General features: G+C 36.5%; 1 protein-coding gene across 14 annotated transcripts in view; it reads right to left on the bottom strand.

The window, feature by feature from the left end:
- Ssdp (Sequence-specific single-stranded DNA-binding protein) overlaps nt 1-24,951 on the bottom strand; it is a 690,704-nt gene that overhangs the window by 116,257 nt on the left and 549,496 nt on the right. For all 14 annotated transcript variants that reach the window (XM_081762329.1, XM_081762327.1, XM_081762335.1 and 11 more), the window contains one exon: nt 5,220-5,268. In XM_081762329.1, coding sequence (XP_081618455.1) covers nt 5,220-5,268 — 49 coding nt within the window. The remainder of the gene's footprint in view (nt 1-5,219; nt 5,269-24,951) is intronic.

The following is a 24,951-nucleotide window of genomic DNA, read 5'->3' as shown; positions in this document are numbered from 1 at the left end:
ATCGGAAAATTTTGTTTACTGTGTACCCATAGACATACCTAAAAACAATGATCTTACTTGATACTACTACAGGGGCCGCGGTGGCTACCTGGTAGAGCGTTCACTTCTGGTGCTTGGGGTCCCGGGTTCAATCCCAAGCCCCCGCCAAGTGAACTTTGTGGTGGACAAACACCGCGTGCGTGGGTTTCCTCGGGGTTCTCCCGTTTCCTCCCACTTTCTTCATTCCACTATTTCGTTCATTAATCATCACCGTCTCTTTTAGCCTAACCGGCATAACCGTGGGATGTAAAACTCAAAGATTTCATTTCATTTTTTTTCATTTTTGATACTACTACATATTTGCTTTGATTAATCTCGAGTTATATATATATAACCTGTGTGGAAATTGAAGCACTTCGAGGTGGAGAGAAGTTAGTGTGGACCTAAAATATACTTGTATTAAGAGAGTACTATTGCAGCAGTGGCGTATACTGGTTTGATGGCTTGGTCTACCACTAACCTTTATGACACCTGGACTTTAGTTTCCACGTTATTGTTCAATTTTCAAAATAAGAAAAAAAACACCATCCTTTTATCAAGTAGATAAATATTATTTTCTCTTGACTAGAAAAACTTATATTCTTAGTATTACGGAAAAAGGATAGTACATTTCTACCTTTATTTGTTGCATGAAGTATCACTAAATTTCGCATTGGATAGGTGGTAACCCTCCTCACCAGAGCAAATAGAAGCTGCCCGAGTAATAATGAGCGCTGAAATAGGCAATTAGGAAAGGAGTCTCTCAGTCTGTAAGAGCTACGCAAAAAAAAAAAAAAAAAAACTGTAAAACACAAAGGTCCTTATGCAGAGTCGTTGTGACGCGAGAGTAGTGTCATATTAAAGAGTTCGACTAACATATGTTTCCTGCAGAAGTCAGGCCTTTAGTATGACGCTAATCATACTTCAAAACGACTCTGAATAAAGACCAATATTTTCGTTGCGTTAAACCAAAGCGCTACAGAATGAGGCTTGTGATGTCCAAAACAATTCCCAGAGATCCCAAAAATGCACTGTCATTACTCGTATAATTTCCTTTTACTCTTCATTCACGCCCAAGAAACTAATTTCGCTAGAGGCAACTGCTTTTACCTGGCGGTCCGTTCGTACGCTGTGGTCGGAGGTGGAGTGAGGGGAATGTTCTGATACGATTCCTACTGTAGTAGCTAGAGAGTGGTTTCTGTTGCGTTGTCATATTGAAAACCTCTTAAGTTCGCGAGACAGGTTGCGTGCGAAGACCTATGCAAACTACTGTAAAACACAAAATTTTTGCTGCGTTAACGCAAATCGCTACGAAAACGATACTCATGATGTCCAAAACAATTCCCAGAGTCCCCGAAAATGCACTGTCATTCCTCGTATAATTTTCTTTCTAAATACATAGATATAAGTGGATCATTATAAATACATCCAATTCTCAGAAACTTTTATCATTGAAAGAAGATACTAAAGTATAAAATTATTAATATAATTTAGTTCATATAGCTTTATTTTGTAATATGCTAGGGCTGCTGCCGATAGGCCCGGTTGTCCACAAAATACGCCACTGTCGTGCAGACTGTGTTAATTTCTCAACACATTCCAAAAGAAACTTGTACTCGCAGGAAAATACCCCTGTACAATACGGAAAAGGTTATAATTTCTCAGTTCACAGTATTTTTCTCACAAAAGACTTGAAAAATCAGTTTTTTTTTTTTCAAATGTACATAGTGTATAAAGGATCTTGGGTATCCTCTGTGAAAGCGTCTCCACAAAGTGTACTCGTAATTTGTGTAATCACTAGAACACTACGTTAAATTTAAGTTACAAATATGCGTAACCGCAATTATTATGAATATTCATTCAAAGTAGTTAACCTTCTAGTTTAAAAGAGGTGTATTATACAAAAAAGGTAGAACAGATATTTGTTAAAAACTGTCTTATATCCATTGTTCACAGTAAAATAACTTCAACGAAACATAGAACTTGAGAGACTGAAACATATCTCACTCTGTTCACTGTTCAGAAGGTGTTACTGTTCAGCGTTTCGGATAAACTTGCTTAAAACTTCTCGGAGTAGATTCTATTTCGACACAGATTCTTTATTAGAGAGTTGGAAAACTTATCATTTTTATTTGCATATAAATTTAATTTTTGTAATTACACATGGAGGTCATTGCCAAGTCCCCCCCTACAAAGCACAAAGGGAACGAGGTTCAGGGGAAGTGTTCAGGTGCCTGGGAATTTCTCCCTTCCCCCTTCAATTACCACACTGTATACAACCGAGTTTGCTGCAATTTTTCTGCGTAAGCGGTGGTGGCTCATTCTATCCCGTGTTACCAGCGAAACGACATCTATAATGGTATAATCAAACCGCTAGTGTATAAATCAAACCACATGTGTTTACCAAGATGTTTAAGATTCGCACGTTTGGTGAAGTGCTTTACTTATTTCCGATAATTTCAATTTTCGTTCGATGGTTCCTAACTGGAAAAGCTATCGTGGCAGAGTGGGAATCCAAAGGGTCAGTCAACCGACTGGAAATAGCTACTTTTGTCTTCAAGATAGAAACAGGAAAATAAAACATGCGCGCACAAAATATCCTTTGACACTTTTACTGTTAACAGAAAATGATGGAAAAGGGCAACTTATATAGGAATCTATAAAAGTATAATTCTTCCCGTTGTATCTTACGGATGTTAAAGTTGGTCCATCACGGGGTTATTGAGAAAGCTATGAATGAAATGTTTTGCGAAAAGAAATACAAATAAATGAGTTCAGGTGACACCAGTATAATCTGACCTATGTGAAATGCAATAATAAAAGCATCATGTATCCTTGGGTTACAGAATGCATTGGAACTATTCAGGATCGGCGCAAGACCCTTGTAAAAGATGAGGCCGCATGTGGTGCCGACGCACAGTGGGGCGAAAACGCAAAAAGCTAGCCAAAAGGAAAAAAACGAAAGTTATTAATATAGGATTTTTTATGTAGTTGGCTAGAGTAATGTTAGAAGGGCACAAATCCATAAATAGAATAGGGTTTTTATTATATTCCGACTACCTGAGCCACTCTTAAATAGACCCTTCAGCAGGTCAAATGCGTAGAGAACAATAGAAGAATTGTGACGCGTCCGTTGAAACGGTTGTAACTTTCGAACGCGTTCATAGTTTTTAAATCTGTAAAGTTTTCCTATATCGTACTGGTAAGTAGAATAAGTGTATGAAGTGAAAAATTAATAATAATGATGTAATAATTTATAATTTGAATCGCAAGTCAGGCAAATTTTTCACATTGTTTATATATTTTATTAACTTAAAGCGTTGAAAACATTATGTGCACCCTCGTGCACCACATTCATATTTTGTAGAATGGTAGTCTGAATATTAATTAATGCTGTCGACAAAAACATAGCTGCCAAAACGTGCCAATTACGAAGCGTGTTGATGTTAATTATTGTTCATTTAATATTACAGTGACAAGCCGTTGCAATTATCATAACCGAATCAAATACCAATAATTTGTGTCATTTAAGTAATAATACATTTCTAATAAATAAGAACGTAAGTAACAAGTAATTGTTCATCAAAATATGTGAAAAAAGTGAATGTTGTTAAAGATACATTGTGAAAATTACGAAGTATGTTGACATTCTTTTTATTCCTCCATTTTGGATCCGCATTTTTTTCAACTTTAGTTGCAGAATTGTGATCAGCAACCTCAATAACCCTTTTATGGCCATTTTTGAGAACATTTCTACGACTTTTTCGACTTTTGCAAATTTTATTCCGCCATTTTGGATCCACCATTTTGTTTTTTCTCCTTTAGTTGCAGAATCGTAACCAGCAACCTCAATAACCCCTTAATACTAAATTTCATTCAATTTGAATATAGTTATCATATTTTGGCCAGCTTTTTGCGTTTTCGCCCCAGTGTGCGACGTTAAAGGACCGGTCAAACAGGCGGTCGCAATTCGTATCCTTGTATTTTTTTTTTAAATACAGTACTATTTTTACGTTACTTTTATTATGAATAATTTAGGTCTACAATATATGCACTAACCAGCATTTCTGTAATAACCTCAGTAAAAGTATGAAAACTGGTGAAGATATTTAATAGTTTTCTCTTATTGATGTAAATCTGATGCCGCGGATGAGAACAAAGACAAGCCAGTCTCAGTCTCCACGGAATCATTGATAGGTTGGCTTATACACGTAGTTACGAGGATAGCCAAGTATGTCTAGAATCTAACATAATTTTCCCTCGGTCCGTCGCTGGAACTACTCCGCATCACGAAAGCATCCTGGTAGCGAGATACGTGATGCTGCCAGTCATAACAATGTTAAATAAAACCTGACAAACACAATATAGCTAATAAGTTGTAATACAGTTTCGGCAATTTAGAACAATTGCCTTGAACAAGACGCATTATAAAAGTACAATCTCTACATCATTTCTACAAGTTTTATTTTAAGTTCTATGTATTTACAAAGCTCAAATGAGCAACATTCAGCTAACGATGTTACCAGATTGTAACTCATTATCTATTGAATAGCAAATATCCAAGCACATACACTTTCCTCCCCCGATACTAGGCTGTCATACACGGAAAATGAATTTCTGGCGGTTCTGTCTCTAAACCTGGATTTTTTTTAAAAAAATCTCGACGTCGTTTAAAAAAAATGCACCGTAGATATCGCATGATTGTGAATCATGAATATTTAAATGCATAGACTAGTTTTGCATTCATTCCTTTATAGTCGTACACATTTTCTGTAACTTTTAATATTGCACCTTGAATTGATAACATTATGGATTTTAACACGTATAGAACACTGAAATATTTATACTTCAAGTGCTATTTTTAGAAACATCAGATATACATACGATCATTTAATATTAAATATACACACTTAGTTATGCACAATAAACTATAAAATACCTTACTCTTCATGAGCTCCGAAAGTTCTGAATTTGGAAACTAATGGCAACACTGTTGTTATTTACAGAGAAACGCATTTCAATTTTGTTTCCCGCCTGTGCGAAATTTTCTAGTGACGCCAATATCCATTAACAAATACCAACTAATTTGCATATGTACTATCAGCTAGGACTGTAAAATATAAGCTACAAAAATTTACTCAATGAATATAAAAGTTTTGGATGTTGCTACACTACAAAAATGACAGACACTGGGTACTTACCTTGCCTTGTTGGATCCATACTATTCGGTATCATTTGTTGTCCAGGAGGCTAGAAGAAGAGAGAGATATACAAATAAGTTGCTTATTATTATAATTATTTCACATAAGAAAGACACTATATACACTATACCAGTAGTTCTCAAGGTGGGGTTCGCGGACCCCTGAGGTCCGTGGGACCTAGCCAGGGGGTCCGCGATCCCTAAAAATTAAAATGTGTTGTAATGAAATGGAACTCACATCTGTTAAGCAAGAAGTATTTTTCAGTTACTAAAAAGAAAGCAATTAGAAATTATGCCTACGTTTGTAAATTTAAATGTTTTCCTACTTTACTAAATTTCTGGTCAACCGTTATATAGAACTACTTCAAGTGAGAGAAATTTCTTCTTCTTTGTTAGTGTAGTTTTTCTAAAGCAGTTGTACGTTAACTGCACGACACCTCGGAATTTCATAGGTTTCATCTTCAATTGGCGGAAAACTCCCACCAATTTCAGATTTTTTAAAAAGTAAATGTTAGTAATTTATATGCTTATAAACATCAAGTCTCCCACCAATTCTGATATTAAAAAAAAAAAAAAAAAAAAAAACTATATGAGAAACCCCGCCCAAAATATGTTCCTAGATCCGCCACTGCGAGTAACTCTTGACTCAAATTAGTTTACGTGTGCGCGGCCAGTACGAAGAGTTGTCCAAAAAGGCATTACAACATTTGATGCTATTCCCTACCACTTACTTATGTGAGAATACCTTTCCTACTCTTTGCAATATTAAAATTTTAACCCACAAACGCCCCTTGTGCCACCAGTGACCCACTTTATTTTTCACTACGTTACATGGACTATATCATTCATTTAGCCAAAAGCCCGTTGTTCCACTTCAGGCACACTACCCGTTCTCTTGTTGTACGAATTTCGTTCAGTTTTCTTCTCAGGTTTTCGATGTAACACGGTATTGTTCAATGCAGTTGCTAACGAATAAAACTGGTCTTGGGCGTTGCGAAATCGTCTTAATGTGGAATCGGACCTAAGATTGATAGTGACGAAAAATATTTCAATTTCAATGCAATTATGAAAAAAAAAATCATTTAATTCCTCATGTTTAGCGACCCCATATTTCAGAACGTTGTTTATCTAGTGAACTTCCTTTTTCAAAAAATGATTTTTAGTCTTGAAAGATACTGCATTTTCAATTGAAATTTCCTTCACTAGGAAACAATCTATCTCTAGAGTAAATTACTCACTGCATTATTTTTCTTGATCTTTTTCTTGTCAGTAATAATTCTAATTAGTATGTTTTTAATACCATGTGAAATTTCAAATTAGCATTGCAAGGGAGTCCGCATATCACTTTCCGAATGAACAGGGGGTCCACGTTATCGGAAAGTTTGAGAACCAGTCCATTATACCAAGTGTGGTTCCACAATTTGGTCAATGGGGGAGCTTAACATGTACATGTTACATTCTATCCATTGTAAATTACGATCGAATGCCGTACTATTTTGTCCAGTGTGAACTTTAGGCATCAAGAGGAGGGAGGTTATATACCCCTTTTAGCTTTACCTTGATCTCCCGACGACAATACCCTAACATTGGCGAAAAGACACTCAAAAACTGCACTTCTGTTATTAATACGTACCACTGCATACAATGGAACCATCCTTAAGGATATAATTAACACTTGGTGGAGTCCCTTTAGTGCACAAAAAGCTGCAATTGTACGTTAAAGTTGCATCTCGGAATGCCGTGGAAATTAGAGGATAACACTTAAGCGTCTTCGTGTTTAGTACCCAGTTTCCAGAAAAAAAATACTTAATAAAATAGTAGTAAATCAAATAAAGCGTCATATTATTAGATGATAATCTGAGAATAAAACAACACTATATAAAAAACTGGCTAATTTACTAAGTGGTCTTTCGTTATGCACCTAGAAAATTACGCAGATAAGGGTCAAAACTGAAGATCACTTTTACATGAATCTCTTTCCTTCAAAACTGAAGATCACCTTTACATGAATGTCTTTCCTTACGTAACAACATCCGACAGTTGCTTCTACTCTATAACGGCAAAGCTGCTGGAACGCAACAACATAATATTAGCAGCTGAATAGGCGATTCGAAGACTCTACTCTGTTGATATCGTGAAATCCTTCATACTCAATGTAAAACACTACTAGCTTCATGAGAAGACATTATGTCTGTAACCAACATAATTCTTAAGACATCTCTCATTATCAAAGCGGCCGAAACTGCACATGAAATTCTGAATATCACTGGTAAATAACCTCAGCAAATTAATATAGGTCATTTCAGTAAGATAAATATTACTGAGTCCCTAGTCAAATATATCGAATAAAATAACAAAAGTAGACATCTTATTTGACCAAAGGATGCCGAACCAACAACATCCGAGAAAACGAAGTGATACAGTTCAAACGTTGGTCGAACCCGGTCTAGCCCCTCTGGAATCCTACATTCTCAAATTGTGAATTTTTAACTTACATCTTCATGCTACACCAAGGTTATGAAGGAGAGAATCTATCAATATTAGTATGAGGTCCGAAATTCTGATCGGTTTGTATCCGATGCAATATTTTTCAAAAATAATTAAAACTTGTCATCACATATACCGAAAGTGTTCCAGCTATGAGGCTATGGTAAAGTCCTGATGCAATCTGTTCTAAGATGAAAATAACTTCTGATTAAAACCAGAAAGTGAAGAGAAAGAATGCGTAAAAATTCTGTATTATATATGTTACTGACACAAAGTTCCTATCATGGTCCTGGAAACAATGAAGAATTTGGGTCATATAACGCTACCGAAGTTAATTCCAGTGAATTTTTTGATCAATACTATAAGCTTACATCCAGATGCTGGTGAAACGAAGTACCCCGAGAAAACCCACGAACACGATGTTGTACACCATTAACTTATTTGGAGTACTCCAATTTAAGAAACAATCAATAAACAATATTATATATATATGTAGGTTTCAGAGATGGAGTGGGTCGGTGGGTCAAGTTTTGAGTGGGTCAATGGGTCGTGGGTCAACAGCATGTGACCCACCACCCACCGTGACCCATTGCGACCCACCACTCATCATGACCCACTGCGACCCACCGACTCAGTCTGATCTACCGACCCACTCTACTCACTGCATTGCAGACAGTATCTTCTGAAGACTGGTAAATTTGTCTTCGTTTTACTTTCAAGACCTTCATTTCCCTTCCTTTTCCATTTGTTTATGTCTACTTACCTGAGTTGTGTATATCTAACCAAGTGAAAAAAGAACTTGAGGCACTTTTGGATATTGATATTTGTAACTGTAATAATAGCAATAGGGCTTACACTACTACTTCGCTTTCGAGACCTGTGAGTTTTCAGAGGAGCTAACTATTGGAAGAAAATACATTTTTGAATCACTGTAATATATAAATTATTATATAAAAAATTGAATGTAACTATGTGTGCCTGATCATCACGATCAAATTGCAAAGTCAAATGAAATTACTTTTGGTATATCGTTAGGCATTAATCCAAACTGGGATTTACATTGTTTCCATTATAATATATAATATCCTAAGGAAGTAGTGAGAATCCGAATTTTTGCGAAAAAAAAAATGAGTATCTCACAAGCCGTTCAACTTACGGTGCTGAAATTCACTGTATTAACCCTTTCTTGAAAATAAACAGAATGTGTTCTACTATTTTTTTAAATCTCTTTCTATGAAGGGGGACACTTTCTATATATGGAAAATTGATAGTGAGTTGGTTTGTAAAAATGAACGAAAACGGTCCATATTAGTTAACAAAAAATCAGAAACAAAAATTACAGTGCTTTGCTTCATATATCCATTGCTTTCTACTATAATAATTGCTGAAGCTTATGTCTATTATGGAGCGCTTACACCACAGGACAATCAATCCGTAAAGTTGTGAGAAAAATAAAGTTGTAAAGTTGTGAGACATAAAATTTGTACTGTAAGCTTAATAACACGGAAACTTTAAGTTTGGATTGTACGCACAATTATATGGAAAATTTTACTCTTCTTTTTTTCCTTTACGTTGGTCTACTTACCTTGATTTGGGACTTTCAAATTTCATCCTTTTTTCCACTGAAAAGTATCGATAAGTCATCAAGGAAATAATTATACTATGATAATTTAATTGAAGTTCATCGTAATTTGGCCCATGTCGAACAGCAGTGTGGTAATTGAAGGGGAAGAAGGAGGGAAATTCCCATTCACCTCTGAACACTTTCCAGGAACCTCGTTCCCCTTCGCTTTCTAGAGGGAGAGGAAACTTGGTAATGGCATCAAACCTTCATGTCTAATTACAAAAAATAAATTTATAAACAAATAAGAAATCATCAGTTTATCAGGCTTTAATTGATAATTTATGCACAAGATTCTCTATCGAAGGTGTGGTAGATGAAGTTTCTGTTCTACATGGGTCGACATTGCCAACTGACATGGTCGATATGGAAAAGATGTTGTATGGTGATAGAGAGTTGGTACTTCTTGCTGATTATTTCAAAACTGACCGAGAAAAATCGTTATCAGTCTTAAGTCTAACAACCAGGTTGTCGATGAGGAGTTGCAGAATTGAGTAGAAGTATTATCAATTTCCATTACGGAGTGCGAACGGGAATTTCCCCTTATGAATTTACAGATGACTGATATTAGAAACAGACTAAGTGCTCAAACATTGTCTAACTTGTTGCTCATCAATGTTAATGGCCCACCGCTAGCCAAGCTCAAAGTAGCTAGTTATTTCTTGGCTGAAGGATGGACACCATTCCGCTGCGGATGATTTACCACGAAAAAGTTCTGGAGGTCAACAGGAAATAAACCCGATTTCAGATTTGTTTTAAGGTGGCAAACTACGAGTTATGGAAAATGTAGACTTGTATTACTAATGGCTTATTTGTGTTATTCAACTTTGAACCTAATTTTTAATATGTCTCTTCTTTGCTTTGGGTAAACTACTTTGAATAAGCATTTATAATAATTGCAATTGTGCATATTTGTAACTTAAATTTAACGTGGTGTTCTAGTGATTACACAAATTACAATTATGAGCATACTTTATGGAGATGCTCTCACAGAGGGTACCCGAGCACCTTTATACACTATGAAAAACTGATTTTTCAAGATTTTTGTGAGAAAAATACTGTGAACTGACAAACCATAACCTTTTCCATATTGTACAGGGGTATTTTCCTGTGAATAGAAGTTTCTTTTGGAATGCGTTGAGAAATTAACACTTGCAAGAATACTCTCTTAGTACAAGTATATTTTAGAAACACACTAATTCCCCCCCCCTCACCTCGAAGTGCTTCAATTTCCTCACTGATAAACACTTTACCATTTTACATTGTAAAGGTCAGATCCACCGTTATTGTAACAGAGTGGTGCTTGAGCGATTGACTAGAAATTCAACTCTGATTAGTGGCAATTTCACAGTCTTGTTTTATTACAAGTGTAAACTCTTTAGTCAGTACAGGAGAGGCCGTGGATTGTGTTCAGAGTTGATGACGATGGATTTTGGTGAGTCAGAGTAGGTCACAGTGGATGAGAGTTGTTCATGGTGGGTGATGGGTCAGAGTGGGTCACGGTTGGTAGTGGGTCAGTGGGTCACGGTGGGTGGTGGGTCAAGTTTACATTGACCCACGCCAACTCTGGTACGTATATCAGGCGTCGTGATGGATAGAAACATATTTATGAAAGAAGTATCAATGATGTTGTTAACTGAAAATTGGATGAGTGAGAATGCTACGCCTCAAGGGTAGTTCATAGGGATAATTCCAACTATGAAAATTATCAATATCACAAATTTGAAATATTATGGGATTTTAACATATTTGTACCAATTATTTTAAACTGCAACAATTTTATTCAGTTCTTGAATGAAAGTTATGATTGTACAATCAGACAATATACTTTAAGTGTCTCATGTTTCTCCTTTTAAACTCCCATGATAATAGGTCAAGGGGCAAAAATAGCGAGCGAGAGTATTCAGTGAATGTAATTTGCAACGAACAAACAGTGATTGGGAAAGTAACTGCAAATTTTCTCGTCCAACTCTGAGATTTTGATGATCAATGCCTAAGTTTTATCTATACGGTTTTAATCAAAATTGAACATTCCTGGAGATAAATGACTTACCGAATAAGCAAACGAGACGGAAATGTCCTGTATAAATGCTTACTACCTTCGTCCATCAGAAGTTCTGCGTCATACGAACAAGGACGGGACTCAAAACCTCGTGCTCACGGTTTAGTGTTCTACCCTATGAAATTTAGTTTACACACTTCCTTGTCAGTAGCGTCATTTCAGATTTGGCTTGGGGGGCAAGACCCCTTGATATATATAAAATTTCCCGTTTTTCACTGACTTACTACTATTCTATTGATAAAATCTACATAAATCTCAAACTCAGGGGGGGAATGCCACTCCCTTCCCCCTAAATGACGCCCCTGTTCCTTGTGCACATTTCCAAAATGACCTCGTAAAATTATCTTTTTTTTTTTTTTTTTTTTTTGGTCTCAGAAGGGTTGCTGCAAATTATTAACTGGTTCTAGCAGCCAAATTGTCCATTAACCTCTACTAGGTTACCGCTCATTTTTCTTAGTGTACAGTACACAATTTTATTCTATAAATTTTTACTTTCATTTTCATATATTAATTTTCATTAGAAATGAACAGCTTAAAAGAACGGAGGGAAATGTTGGGAATGGACTATTCGGATAAATCAGCCGAGATGATCTCGTGGAAACTTTGCCTGAGGAAGATCATTAAAAAAATTAGAAGCGAGTGAACACGAAAGGTGAAGTGAGGAGTCTGCGAGCGAGTCTGAAGATCTTAAACCCAGAAATGACCAGCGATTCTCCGAATTTAGTCAGAGCAGGAGAAGACGAAATAAGTGACGACGAAGTGTAGAACAGTGTAAATTTGAAGATAACATAAAATAATTCAATGTAGTGTTGTATAGGTGAAGTTTCAAAATAACAGGACCGTAAAATAATTCAATGTAAATTTGATTAGATTTGATTTCAATTTAGCGCCCATTTCAGCATCAAGGCTATATAAGACGTGGACCTACTGCTTAACATGGGATCCGAAACACATGAGCTCCCACCGGGAATTGAACCCGGAAGTCTCACGCCAAAGGCGCGTATGCTAACCGCTTAGCTACGAGTGAGCTCTAATTGAATGTAAAATGCGCTGCGAAGCTTTGTTTTTTTATGTTTATATAGTATTATAGTTTATATTTATTTTACTAATTCACTATTGCATTTCTAATTTTAGACGAACCAAAGAGTTGCCAAAAACAAAAGATCGTCATCAGATTTAAAATTTTCAATGCAACCAGTGCGTAGTTTTCTATCTAAAGAAATATGTAACGAAAGAAAAAATCATTTTGTTCCAAAGAATTCCATTTTATTCCAAGAAATAAAAAAGATTACATGTCTAATAGTTATTACTGCAAAACTTATTATTATAATAAAAAAAAATATTCCCTCTTAATCAGGAAATATACAATATTACGTTTCTAATACAAGAAAAATGTTTAAAACGATATTTGCAACACATTATGTTCGCGCGGTCCTTTTGACCGCGCGCGACTACCCACGTTACTTTTTCAGCGCGACTTCTCGATTAATTCAAGAAATGTTATTTTTTATTATTTATTTATTTGGAAACACTGGCCCATAAAGAAGGATATTTACTGTACTGGAATGAGTCTGGATGGTTGCATAGAAAAACGATGCGATTTTGCGGCTATGATAACATTATTATACTTCTCAAAAAATATAAATAAATAAATAAATAAATAAAAATAAAAAATAAAATCGACTAATATTAACGAAACTGCGCATTATGTGTGTATGTTCCGGTAGTTTTAATATTTTCCAATGCAAGTTAACTTCTCAAGTCACAAGGTATAGAAAGCGTGTGGTTTGTGGTAGTTTCAGCGCCTTCTCAAACAGAATCAAACTGAAATTGCATGGTTCACATTGAAATTCTAATGAGAATCGTACGGGAATGGTCAATATTCTTTTCAAGGTTACTCGAAAGTTAGAAAATGTGAAATACCATTATCTTTACTGGAGCCGTTTGTATTATAGTGTGGGCGGAAAGTAACACTCTTATTTGAATTGTGAATTTCTATTCATGTTATGTGTACATAGCAATGAAAGTTACCTTGTATTATAGAGTATGACTATGTTCTGACCGTCTGAATTTTCTGTACATTGGTTTATCACACACAGTTACTAGACTGGTACATACGTCAGAATCATATAGAGGTAACCAAACAAAGTTATGTCGCTTTTTGTGGAGGTCTGTGTACCATTGGCTCTCACACGATTAGTTCAATGCGAAAGGAGATAAGGCGTAGGCCAGTTGTTGGTGTCGGTATATCCAACATACTACCTGGTTGCGGCAGTTCAGTTATACCGTGAACTTGCGTAAGGACAGATTGAACATGGGACCTCCGCAAAGCGTTATAAGGGCGTATATGCTGTACTAGTTTAAACTGGGGTCAAACGCCGCTACAGCGGAACGGAAGATATGCCACGCCTTTGGTGAAGGTGTCGTAACTACGCGGACAGCGCAGCGCTGGTTTAACAAGTTTAACGACGGTGACGAAACACTCGAAGACGCACCACGTGCCTGAAGACCAACACATGCACAAAATGAAGGTCTTCAGGCAACGATGATCTTGAAATTTTGCTGGCGTCTATTATTAATCCAATATTCTCGGGATTGCTGCCAGAGTGAACGTTGGTGTGCTAAGCTTTTGTAACCATACAGCGGTAACATCTTCAGAGCTATGCCTTGGAGTAGGAAATAGGAAATAAATTTAGGGATAAAGAGGGCCCCTTAGCAAGAAAGCTCGCCCCCTTGAGTGATGCACCAACCTACGAGGGAGGATCCAAAAGAAACCGGATTGAAGAGCGCTGCCGTTCCTAGACGTAGTAGAGAGTTCTCCTGCTAAGTGGGTCTAGCAGAGACCTTCCCAGTTCAGTTGGCCAAGCGGCGTCTGCGTAGGAGGTTAACGTTTAATCGTATTATTGTTTTTCTCAACTGTTCTCGTTTGCCGCCTGCGAAATCGTTATGGCAGATTCAAAGGAACTAAGAGTGTGTTTGCTTCCTACTTGGAAAATCGGAAACAAAAACTTTCCAAATGCTTCAACAGGCTTTCAAGAAGGATACTATGAACCGCACACAATTTTGAGTGGTTTGGGCGCTTTAAGTGTGGTGGGATGAGTATTGAAGATCATGCTCGTTCTGGGTGCTCTTCATCATTTCAAAACGACAAAAACATCGAACAAATCTGCCCCAAAATCAGCGAGGATTGTAGTTTCATGATCGATGATATTTCAAAATAGTCAGGAGTGAGTTGGAGCTCGTGCCAGCGTGAGGTTTTGCAAATGAGACATGTTGCCGCTAAGTTTGATTCTCGCCTGCTCACACAGGATCAAATCATTCGTCTGAATTTGAGTCAGGATTTGAAAAATCAGACTGAAAGTGATCTAAACTTTTTGACCAACATTATGACATTTTTCAAGAATTAAACAAAATCTAAAAGGAAAATGTTTTGATGGTGTAGGGGCTGTAAAAAAAAAAAAAACAGAGTGCATTGGACAATATAAAAGTTCCAGAGTTCCAGAGGTGCTTCAAATAGTGGGAAAGAAGATGGGAGAAATGAATCGCATTTAATGGAGAGTACTTTGAAGGAGACTGAGAGAATTTTGTAAAAAAAAAAAAAAAAAAAGTAATAAATTATTTTATTTTTAGAACGAAAGCCCGGCTTCTTTTGGGTCCTCTCTCGTATATCTACGTGCACCTCCTACATGCAGCTAGAAATCTAAATCAGCACGTCGAATGTTGTGTCGCGTCACGGTTTTCATCCAGAGACATTTACCGGACGGTGTGCACTAGAGAAAGAAAGAAGGGCAAAATAGAAGATAAGAAAGCGAGTGAAGATTTTTCGCCTTATCATTGTCTTGGGTAGTAGGAGGAAAATCCCCTTTATCTGTCATGTACGTGCTCAAGTATTTACATGGCAAAACCACACTTAGAAGAGGTGGCAAAATCCATGTAAAATCATCTTTACTGTCTGTATTGATTCCGTAACTAAAAAGTTGAGTGTGAGTTAAACTATTGTGTTAAGTTTGTTTGCAGTTTGCTGGACAAGTTTTGTTAGTGGGATTTTTTCCATGCCAATCGGTCGTCTTCTTCATCCTTGGACTGCGTCAGTCTAAAATGAGTTGAGTGGATATGGAATTTAACATCCCGTTTAACAGCGGGGCTATATGAGACGTGGAGTTACTGATTAACGTGGAATCCGAACTACATGAGCTCCCACCGGGAATCGAAACCTGGTCTCCCATCAGTCTGAAATTATATAATTATGTGGTATTTAGGTACATTATACTATCTGTGATAAGTTTAATATTAGTATCCTATTGGACTTGTCAATTTTGTTAATATGTATGAGATTTCAATAATTTGAATAAGATATTCCTGCATAACAGGGCACGTCATACCTTTTTATTGACATATTTACGTTCTTTTTTTCTAATTTTTGTCAGAAGTATTTTTGAATGGATTTTTATTTTAGCGCATGAAGCGGCCGTTTGTATTTGTAGTAGCTTTCTGGAATTATATAGCTACCCAGAGAGTTTACAAGGTCGTTGTCTAATGCTTTCACAGACTGGTAGAAATTCTTTACTAAGCATTGTATGTGGTCTTCTATCAGAGTCAACCCTAGACGTTGCTGTAGGCACAGAACAAGCAAATACCGGGGAGAATTTGTTATGTGCACAGAATTGTTTTGATGTCTCTGCAAAGCCCGCGCATAACAAGGTGCGGAGAATGCCCATGCTGGCGCGGCATAACTTATATGACTATTGGTCTAACAAGCATTTTGTAGAATGTAAATTTGCTCTTCGTGTTGAGGGCAGGTGAGCGGAAAAGTCCTGCTAGGGTTGGTAGTCTAGCTCTAGCTTTATTTCTTTGTGAGTTCATGTAATATTTAAGGGTAAGCATTTTATCTAGTATAACTCCCAAATATTTACCTTTCCATTCTATTGGTGTGTTATATAAAGTTAGTTGGTTATCTGGTTTTCGATTGTATTTCTTAGTAAACTGTATGGCTTCACATTTTTCAGCAATGACTTTGATTTTCCAACGCTTAAACCAGATGGGGCAATTGCCCCCTCCAAGGGTTTGAAGAATACATATAATTTAATCAATTGTCTACTAATATACTAGTACAAAACGTGAATGTCTTATATCCGTGATAATCTTGCCCCTCAAGCGAAGTTTGAAATGACGCCCCTGGAGTTAGATAATCGGGAATCTTATATTGTATCATTTTGTATAGGATTCCCGGGAACCAACACCTATCGAATGCTTTCTCCACGTCTAGCAGGGCCGCACCTGTTATTTGTCTCTTATTATATTTGTCTGTGATATATTCTATTTCACGCACAAGTTGGTGTATCGTAGAATGTTGTGCTCTAAATCCTAATTTTTCATGAGTTATTATATTGTGTGTTGAGAGAAAGCTTCTGAATCTTCTGAATACTATACTTTCGGCTGCTTTGGCCATTGTATTCAGGAGACTGATAGGTCTATGGTTGAGGAAATTTAGCATTGTTATTGGGTTTAGTAATGCTTATCACCTTGGCTATTTCCCACGCATTTGGAAAATAGCAAAGTTTAATTAGGCCTGTATTGTTAATGATACAACCTAAGTATGATATACATGCGTTAGGGAGGTGTTTTAAAATTATATTCTGTATTTGGTCAAGACCTGGGGCCTTTAGTGGCCGAAGTCGTTTTGTGATACTATTTAACTCTGTAGTGTTAGTTTTCCTAATTTTATCTAGTGGGGATGTTTTAGGAATTCTCTTACTGTCCGTTCGACTATTACATCATGCCTACGATCTTCGAGTTCATGATTCGTGTAACGTTCCTCTTTGAGCGTTACATTTTCTCAAAGAGATTATTCGTAGGAATGTTTAATCAGCTCTTAGTTAGTGTTATTTTCTTTTATATTTTCTCAATTCTCGACCCTCGTGAAGGATTTAAGATGGTCGACAATTGGACTAGTGTATGTAATCAGAATATGCTACTTTTCTTTGTATGTCTATGTCTTGCGTTGAGCGGCTTCTGAGAATAGCGCTGACTGTTTGAAATAATTTGAAATTTTGTTTCGTGTAAACAGAGGGATTATTATAAACATACATATATGAACGTTTACTTATATAAATTTTATTTTTATTTAGTCATATATATTTCATTATTCAAATTGTTGTTCCGGTACTACGCTCTAATACGTAGTAAGGAGCGACCAATCAGGAGCGAGCGGGCTGGGGAAGCCTGCTCCCCTTTGTCTCAGCTCTTTGTACTGAAACATGGCGGCAGTTGAGAGGGAGGCGTAGTTTTGCTCATGTCTTTGGACATGAAATTACCGCGAATCGTGCAGTGAGTGATCGTCTTTTTTTATTTTATCACAAATGTCTTTCTAAGAGCTGCCATAGTCGAACAGTATGCTGGACTAGTGTACGTGCAGTGAATTACAAGAAAATTCACCCATAAACACTCAGCTTGTGCGTGTCCAGAATATTGCTGGGATTGGTGTAACACCCGCTAATCACTGCCGTGATGAAAGCTAAAGTTCAATAGTCTTTCTCTAAATTTGTCTCTAGATCCACATTCGATTGTGTATGGCCTCGTCCTCTTGACGTAGTGATTCCTCGTCCTCTGTTTTCCTTAATAAGGGACTCTGTCCTCTGTTACTTGTCGTCAGTTCCGCCTGCTTCTGTGGGACTTAAATGTGCCTGACTGCGGTCGCTGTTGCGAACGTGAGCGTTGCAGCAGCTTTGCAGTGAGAATCTTGTCTACCTGGTGAAAGTAGTAGTGAAATGTACGTTTTTGCTATTAACCAAGAAGAGGTCACCGTTTGATCAACCTGCGCCGAGGTTATGGTTACGATTGCTACATGGTGAGATGTCGAGGAAGTCATCGGAACCGATTGCCACCCTAGGACGCTGTCCCGAATGGAGCCCTATGCACTGGTCCTGGGGGGGCCAATGTTGTCTACTCGTAAAGCGGAAAAATGGTTGGGTGAGCTTTGGTCACTGTTCCAGGTAACTATGTCTTATTATTCTCTATTCCATCTTGTGAAAGAAGTAATGTCGTCCAGGAAGTTGTGAAGGAATTTGTCCACCGTTCATAAATTCATCCAAGTTGTCTCTGTTTACAATATCTAAATGTTATATTATTACTACCGTGTGTTTACTCTACTGCTTCAAGTCGTTTTATAAAGCAAAACAATATACATACATTATTAATCATTGGTTCCTCAGTGTATTTACATACTATGTGCATCAATTCTACAATGTCTATAATATTGTCTAAAGTAAATATTGTCCGTAACATGTCCGAGTAAACGAAAGTGAGTCTCTATCCAGTAAGTCGAATCATACGCCAGAGGGGTAGTCTGATATCAACACCGTTTCTCTCTTGCTTTGAATGGAATCATTTTCCCAGTTGTGTAGATTTATAATATATTACTCGCTACCATCTAGCTCATGTTCGTCCAGTAGCGGGCATTCCGTATTGTTTAATTTCTCAAATATTTCGTTTGATAAAGTAAAGATTGATTAGCGATGGCTAGCTCATGTGTGTCCAGTAGCGGGTATTCCGTATTGTCTATTATACTATATATATATATATATATATATATATATATATATATATATATATATATATATATATATATATATATATATATATAGTTCGGAATTCAAGTATTAAGTCGCCACACAGAAATCTATGTAAATCCTCGAGTTGTCTTTATATTATATCTTGAGCTATAATGCACTAGTTCAGTGAGGCTCGTCAAGACGGTGGGTATACGAAAATACTCGCACTTTGACGCGATGGTGTCAGGGGTAGAGTCTAACTTACTGGCTGGTCTTGTACTTCCTATAATGTTTCTGCAGTGTGTATTGTTATTACCGCCGCTGTTAATGTGTAAGTTATGTCGAGGGAAATGCCCTCTTAACAGTTGGTTGCGGAAGTAGTGGAGACGTTATGTGTTTAGGGAGGAAGGTTAATCGACACAGCCGCATGTTTACTCCCTCTGCGATGAGATGTTTTTTGAACAGTAATGTAATTGGTAATTTCCTCTCTGTAAAGTAGTCCACTGAAGATTTTGTTCTAATATTTAGTCGAAGAATGTAAACAACTCTCTCACTGTTATTAAGGATACTGTTTAAACGTTGTTGTTACTCATCTTTGAGTTGTGTTGGCGCTAGAAGTTTATAACGACTCTATAGAAAAGCGTCGTCAACCTGGTTCGTCTTGTAAAATATCAGTTACGAAGCGATAATTACTTTTCTTTATGCAAAAATCAAATCAGATATTCAAAGATTATTAGTCTCACCTTTATTGCTTGATATGTCTTAAATATTCTTTTTAAGACCGTAAAATACATAAATTCACTTGACTAGGTCAACACATAACATGTACATAGCCACAACTATCCCATAATAATCTCTTACATATATTAAAAACATTCTTCTTTTCTGTTAATTTAAAATGAACATTCTACTAAGTATATTACATATTTATGAGCACTTTTTGCCCACGGTACAGGTAAATATTATACAAACTAAAGTATTTCGTTATAGAAAATGTCGCCCGACAAAGGGACTGTATATAAAAGTCATGAGTAGGCTTGGCTTTTATATTCAAGAACCACTGGTCTGATTAGATTAATGTTCGTACATTACATATGTTCTTTATATTTTGATCACACCTCGTATATATCTTCATTACTTTTTGGTTAACCCTCATATATATAAAATATTTATTATCATTCACATAAATACATTTACAATAAATCTTTGATTTCATTAATATTTCTCTTTTATTACATTATTATTTATTCTTTATCATTAAAAACATCGTCGCTTAGAAATATAATTAACGAGGGTGAAACACAAATTATCAAGATTACTAGTTTCGATCATTATTACAAACGATGATGTGACAAATAATATTTGTTCTTTTCGGGCGCATTGTATAACAAATAAGTTAGATGTTGCAATTGTAATGTATACATAGTAGCACTAAGATGTCCAAAATAAAGAAGAATTTCACTCAAGGTAGTCATTGAATAATTGATTTTATAGAATGGATCTTATTCTTAACATAATCTTTGATAATTAAACACAAATCAATCTGATATAAAATAATTTTTGCCTTTAACTAATTATAAATTGAATTATGATTCTTCACATTAATAAGAAAGAATAAAAATTAAACATAACCTACGTTTGAATAATCAAATGGAAGTAAATAAATTTATTTTACAGAAACAAAAGACACCTTTTTGTTATTAAATAAACACATTTTTCATTACTATTGTTATTTTTCATTCTTATTTATTTGATCAAGAATGTTGGGTGTTACTAACTCTTTAACTAGATGCATTTCAAATATTTATAACCATCGTTTTCATTATTAATGTTAACACAAACTTTAAAACGAAAATTCACAAGAATCTATAACCAACATGGGTTTAACCTAATTTCGTTAACGGTAATCATGTTACATTCGCACTGGCATATGAATCTAATAAAGTGCATTGTACCGCACAATCGTGGTTAGGTTCTACATTAGGTGGTACATGTCTTTCATCGTGATTTGAATTTGGATACGAAGTACCATCTCGTGAACAATGATTATGTCTATACATAGGATTGGTAGCATCTCTAGGATTTCGACATGTATTTCTATTATTTTTGTGTCTACTTCGGTTGATTAGGTTAGGCGGATTCCCTACATAACCTTGTCTATTTTGTTCATTTTGATTGCTAGAGTATACTCGTCTTAGGTTCGGTTCATTATTATTCACACTTCGGATATTCAAATTCCGAACAGGGACCAAATGATCTGAATTATTCTTATTTTTACCCATTCCTGATTGTGTTAGATTCATAGCATGGTATTGAGTTTCGTAGCATTGTACAAGCATTAATAAATGACTGAAACTCATACACTGTGTGGAAAATAAGATCTGCTGTAATTTGAATGGAAGCAAATTGCGAATCGATGCAATTATTCTTGATTCCGATTGCAAGGGATTAACAACCTTTAATTCATTATAGACATTTACAACAAACTCTACAATAGATTTGTGCAATCGAGGATTGAAATGTTGATTTCTAAGAGTGGCATCTCTGTTTGCCAGCAAAAAGTCATTTTCGTAATTCGCGATCAATGCCGCTTTAAATCCTTCATACTGCTTGCTAGCTTCGTTGAATTTCAGTTCTATCTTCTGTTCCATAGTCTGGCTAACTTCGTTAAATTTCAGTTCTATCTTCATTTCCATGGTCTGGTTAGATTCGTTTAACTTCTGTTCCATGGTCTTGTTAGCTTCGTTGAATTTCAATTCTATCTTCTGTTCCATGGCCTGGTTAGCTTCATAGAACTTCTGTTCCATGATCTGGTTATATTCGTTGAACTTCTGTTCTATGGTTTGTTTTATCTCAGTCGTCATTTGCATAATTTGTCGCTGCACCGCTAACAAAAGTCGATCCTCAAATGACAAACTTGGTGTTGCACTAATTTCACCTGGATTACTGGTATTAGATTCCTGTTGCACTATTTCACTATCCATTTTTCTTTTGATGACCTTACCGCTTCGTAATACGGTTAAGTTCGTATTCATAAATGGTAATATCCAAGTAAATTCAGCCCTACTTTCCTTCTTCGGGAACTGAATTTTCAAAAGTCCCGGGTTTGGTAAACCAAATTTTTATAACGACTCTATAGAAAAGCGTCGTCAACCTGGTTCGTCTTGTAAAATATCAGTTACGAAGCGATAATTACTTTTCTTTATGCAAAAATCAAATCAGATATTCAAAGATTATTAGTCTCACCTTTATTGCTTGATATGTCTTAAATATTCTTTTTAAGACCGTAAAATACATAAATTCACTTGACTAGGTCAACACATAACATGTACATAGCCACAACTATCCCATAATAATCTCTTACATATATTAAAAACATTCTTCTTTTCTGTTAATTTAAAATGAACATTCTACTAAGTATATTACATATTTATGAGCACTTTTTGCCCACGGTACAGGTAAATATTATACAAACTAAAGTATTTCGTTATAAGTTTCTGGAATCTTTTAAGGCTGAATACATATATATATATTATATATTTTACAACTGAGTCTAGCTGTCCATGATCATTAATGTTAACGATAATTCCGATATTATACGTTATTACAAGAAAGTTAAATAAATAGAGTTGCAAGATATGTGTTGTCCTGAATGATTTTTTTTCTTTCCATCTCTTCTTCCTCAGCGTCGACGATGCCATTAGTGTGCAAGAGTCTAGCGTTGTGCTTACTGGTCTATAATTACAGCGTAAGAAAGGAATAATATCGGCGACCCAATTTTTTTTCTTTCTTTTCCTTTGGGTCCTTTCCCTTAGCGTCAGCTACGGATACAATTTAAGGTAAATTGTTATGTTTCAAGTTGGCTTCCCGTAGCCTAGGATTGTTTCGCCTCATTCGATTGGAGTGATCCCTCCAGGAAGTTAGTCAAAGCTTCGGCTTTCTCTTCTGAGGAGTAGACCAAGCCATTTTTGCCATGTATACATGGCGTGTTAATATTTCTTGTAGTAAATTTTTTGGTATATTTCCAGAAGCTTCCGTCTTTTAGTGACATTTTTGGAATTTTGTTTTCAAAGATTCGGTTTTTATACGTGGACATTTATTCTTTTATGCATACTCTATACGGTTTAAGGTCGCTTTATATAGTGGGCCTTGAGTTTTATTTTTTGTGAAGTCGGTTCCGCATTCTTATCATTTCTAATATTTTCGGAGGTAGTGTTTTTAAATCCACCTTAATAGTTGTAGGAGGTATAGTCTTTTCCGATGCAGTTTTAATAAGTGTGGTGTGGAAATTAACAGCAGTATCTATATCTTCTTTTGTTTCTATTTCGATCTTTCTATTTAATCCGTCTAGTATTAATTGCTGGAATCTGGTAAAGTCAGCATTCTTGTAATTTAGTCTCTTCAGTGGTATCTTTTTGTCTTGTTCTGAGTTTACTGTCACAACAATTACTGTGTGATCAGAAAGTAGATCATCATCAGCAATTATCGACAGCGATAACTGAATATTTCTATATATTGCAAAGTCGAGGATATCTGGATTATTGTTGCAATTATACGGATAACAAGTTGGTTCATTTTACGTGAATATTTCAATGCTTGAGGTTTCAAGATAATTTTGCAACTTTTTGCTGTTCTCCTTAGCTCTCTTTGATTTGAAAACAGAATGCTTGATGTTTTGCTGGTCGTACAATTTATCTTTTAGTCTTAAGAAATTGTTCTGTTCCTATTGGTTGTTGTTATTCGCCAGTAGCGTGCTCTGATGTTGCCAATGGAAAGTGTTCTCTGATTGCTGTTGGCTCTTTTCCTACTGAGAAGCGGAAGCCAGATGCCAGGTAGAAGATAACCTTCGTTTCTGTTGACGGCGGACTTGTGTGTACGAATGAATAAAACTTCATGTATTCTCCTGTCCCAGAACACTTTTTTTTTTTTTTTTGTACGACCAGCACACTCCAACCCATAGCTCTGAAGATGTTACCGCTCGGCACAGCAACATTGACTCTGGCAGCAATCCCGAGAATATTGGATTAATCTTCACGCAGCAATTGAGGCGAAAAGTGGCCAGACATATGAGGAACTGGGACTACAATTCAGTGTGAGTAGAGAAACCATTCGGCAGTATCAATCAACTTGGGAAGAACTACAAGAGGAGTCGATGATTTGACTCCGGGCCAAAAGGCAACGCAAGCAGACACATGTGTTTCTTTGCTGTCTCGTCTGAGGAAGGAGCCATTTCTGAACAGGGTGTAGACATGTGATGAGAACTGGATCTTGTACGAAGCTCCGCGGCGAGGTAATCATTGGTTAGCATCCCATGAACCGGTTCCAATACAACCGAAACCATAACTGCACCAGAAGGTCATCCTGTGTGTTTGGTGGACTGCTCGCGGCATGGTGCATCGGAAACTGCAACTATATACTCGCAGCAGTTGATCCGTTTTCAAGAAAATCTCAAAACTCTGGAGCTAACACTTCTGAATCGCAAAGGGGTCCTCCTGTTACAGAACAACGCTAAGCCCCACGTGGCTAGGATGACCCGGGACACCATTCTACGCCTTGGATGGAAACACTTATGCATCCGCCTTGCTCCCCGGACATTGCACCGTTCGGTTATCACCTGTTCTATTCCTTGGACAAGCACTTAAGAGGACGCCAGTTCAAATCTTTATTAGAGGTGCAAAATGCACTTGATACCTTTTTCGCTTTACGACCCACTAAGTTCTACCGCGATGGAATCCATGTCCTTCCAGAACGTTGGCGGAAGGTCGTCGATGCTGATGGGGACTATTTTGATCCTCCAGGTACGTCTTAGGTGACACATCGATGTTCGAAGGTGGTGGGTGAAAGGGACAGAATTTACTTGGTTACCTTTATTGTTCCTCCTCCAAAGTGAGGGCACGTTGGCTTAGTGATAGAATGTGCACTTCTAGTTCGACCCCAGACCATAAAAAAAAAAATATGCTGGACATCTCGGGATTATCCAATTTTTAAAACATTCTCATTTCACGATTTTTTC

The sequence above is a fragment of the Thermobia domestica genome, chromosome 6 (assembly GCF_964235325.1).
Source record: "Thermobia domestica chromosome 6, izTheDome1.hap1.1, whole genome shotgun sequence".
Lineage (NCBI taxonomy): Eukaryota > Metazoa > Arthropoda > Insecta > Zygentoma > Lepismatidae > Thermobia > Thermobia domestica.
The sequence above is the reverse complement of the archived record's forward strand: the minus strand, read 5'-3'. Positions and strand labels throughout refer to the sequence as shown.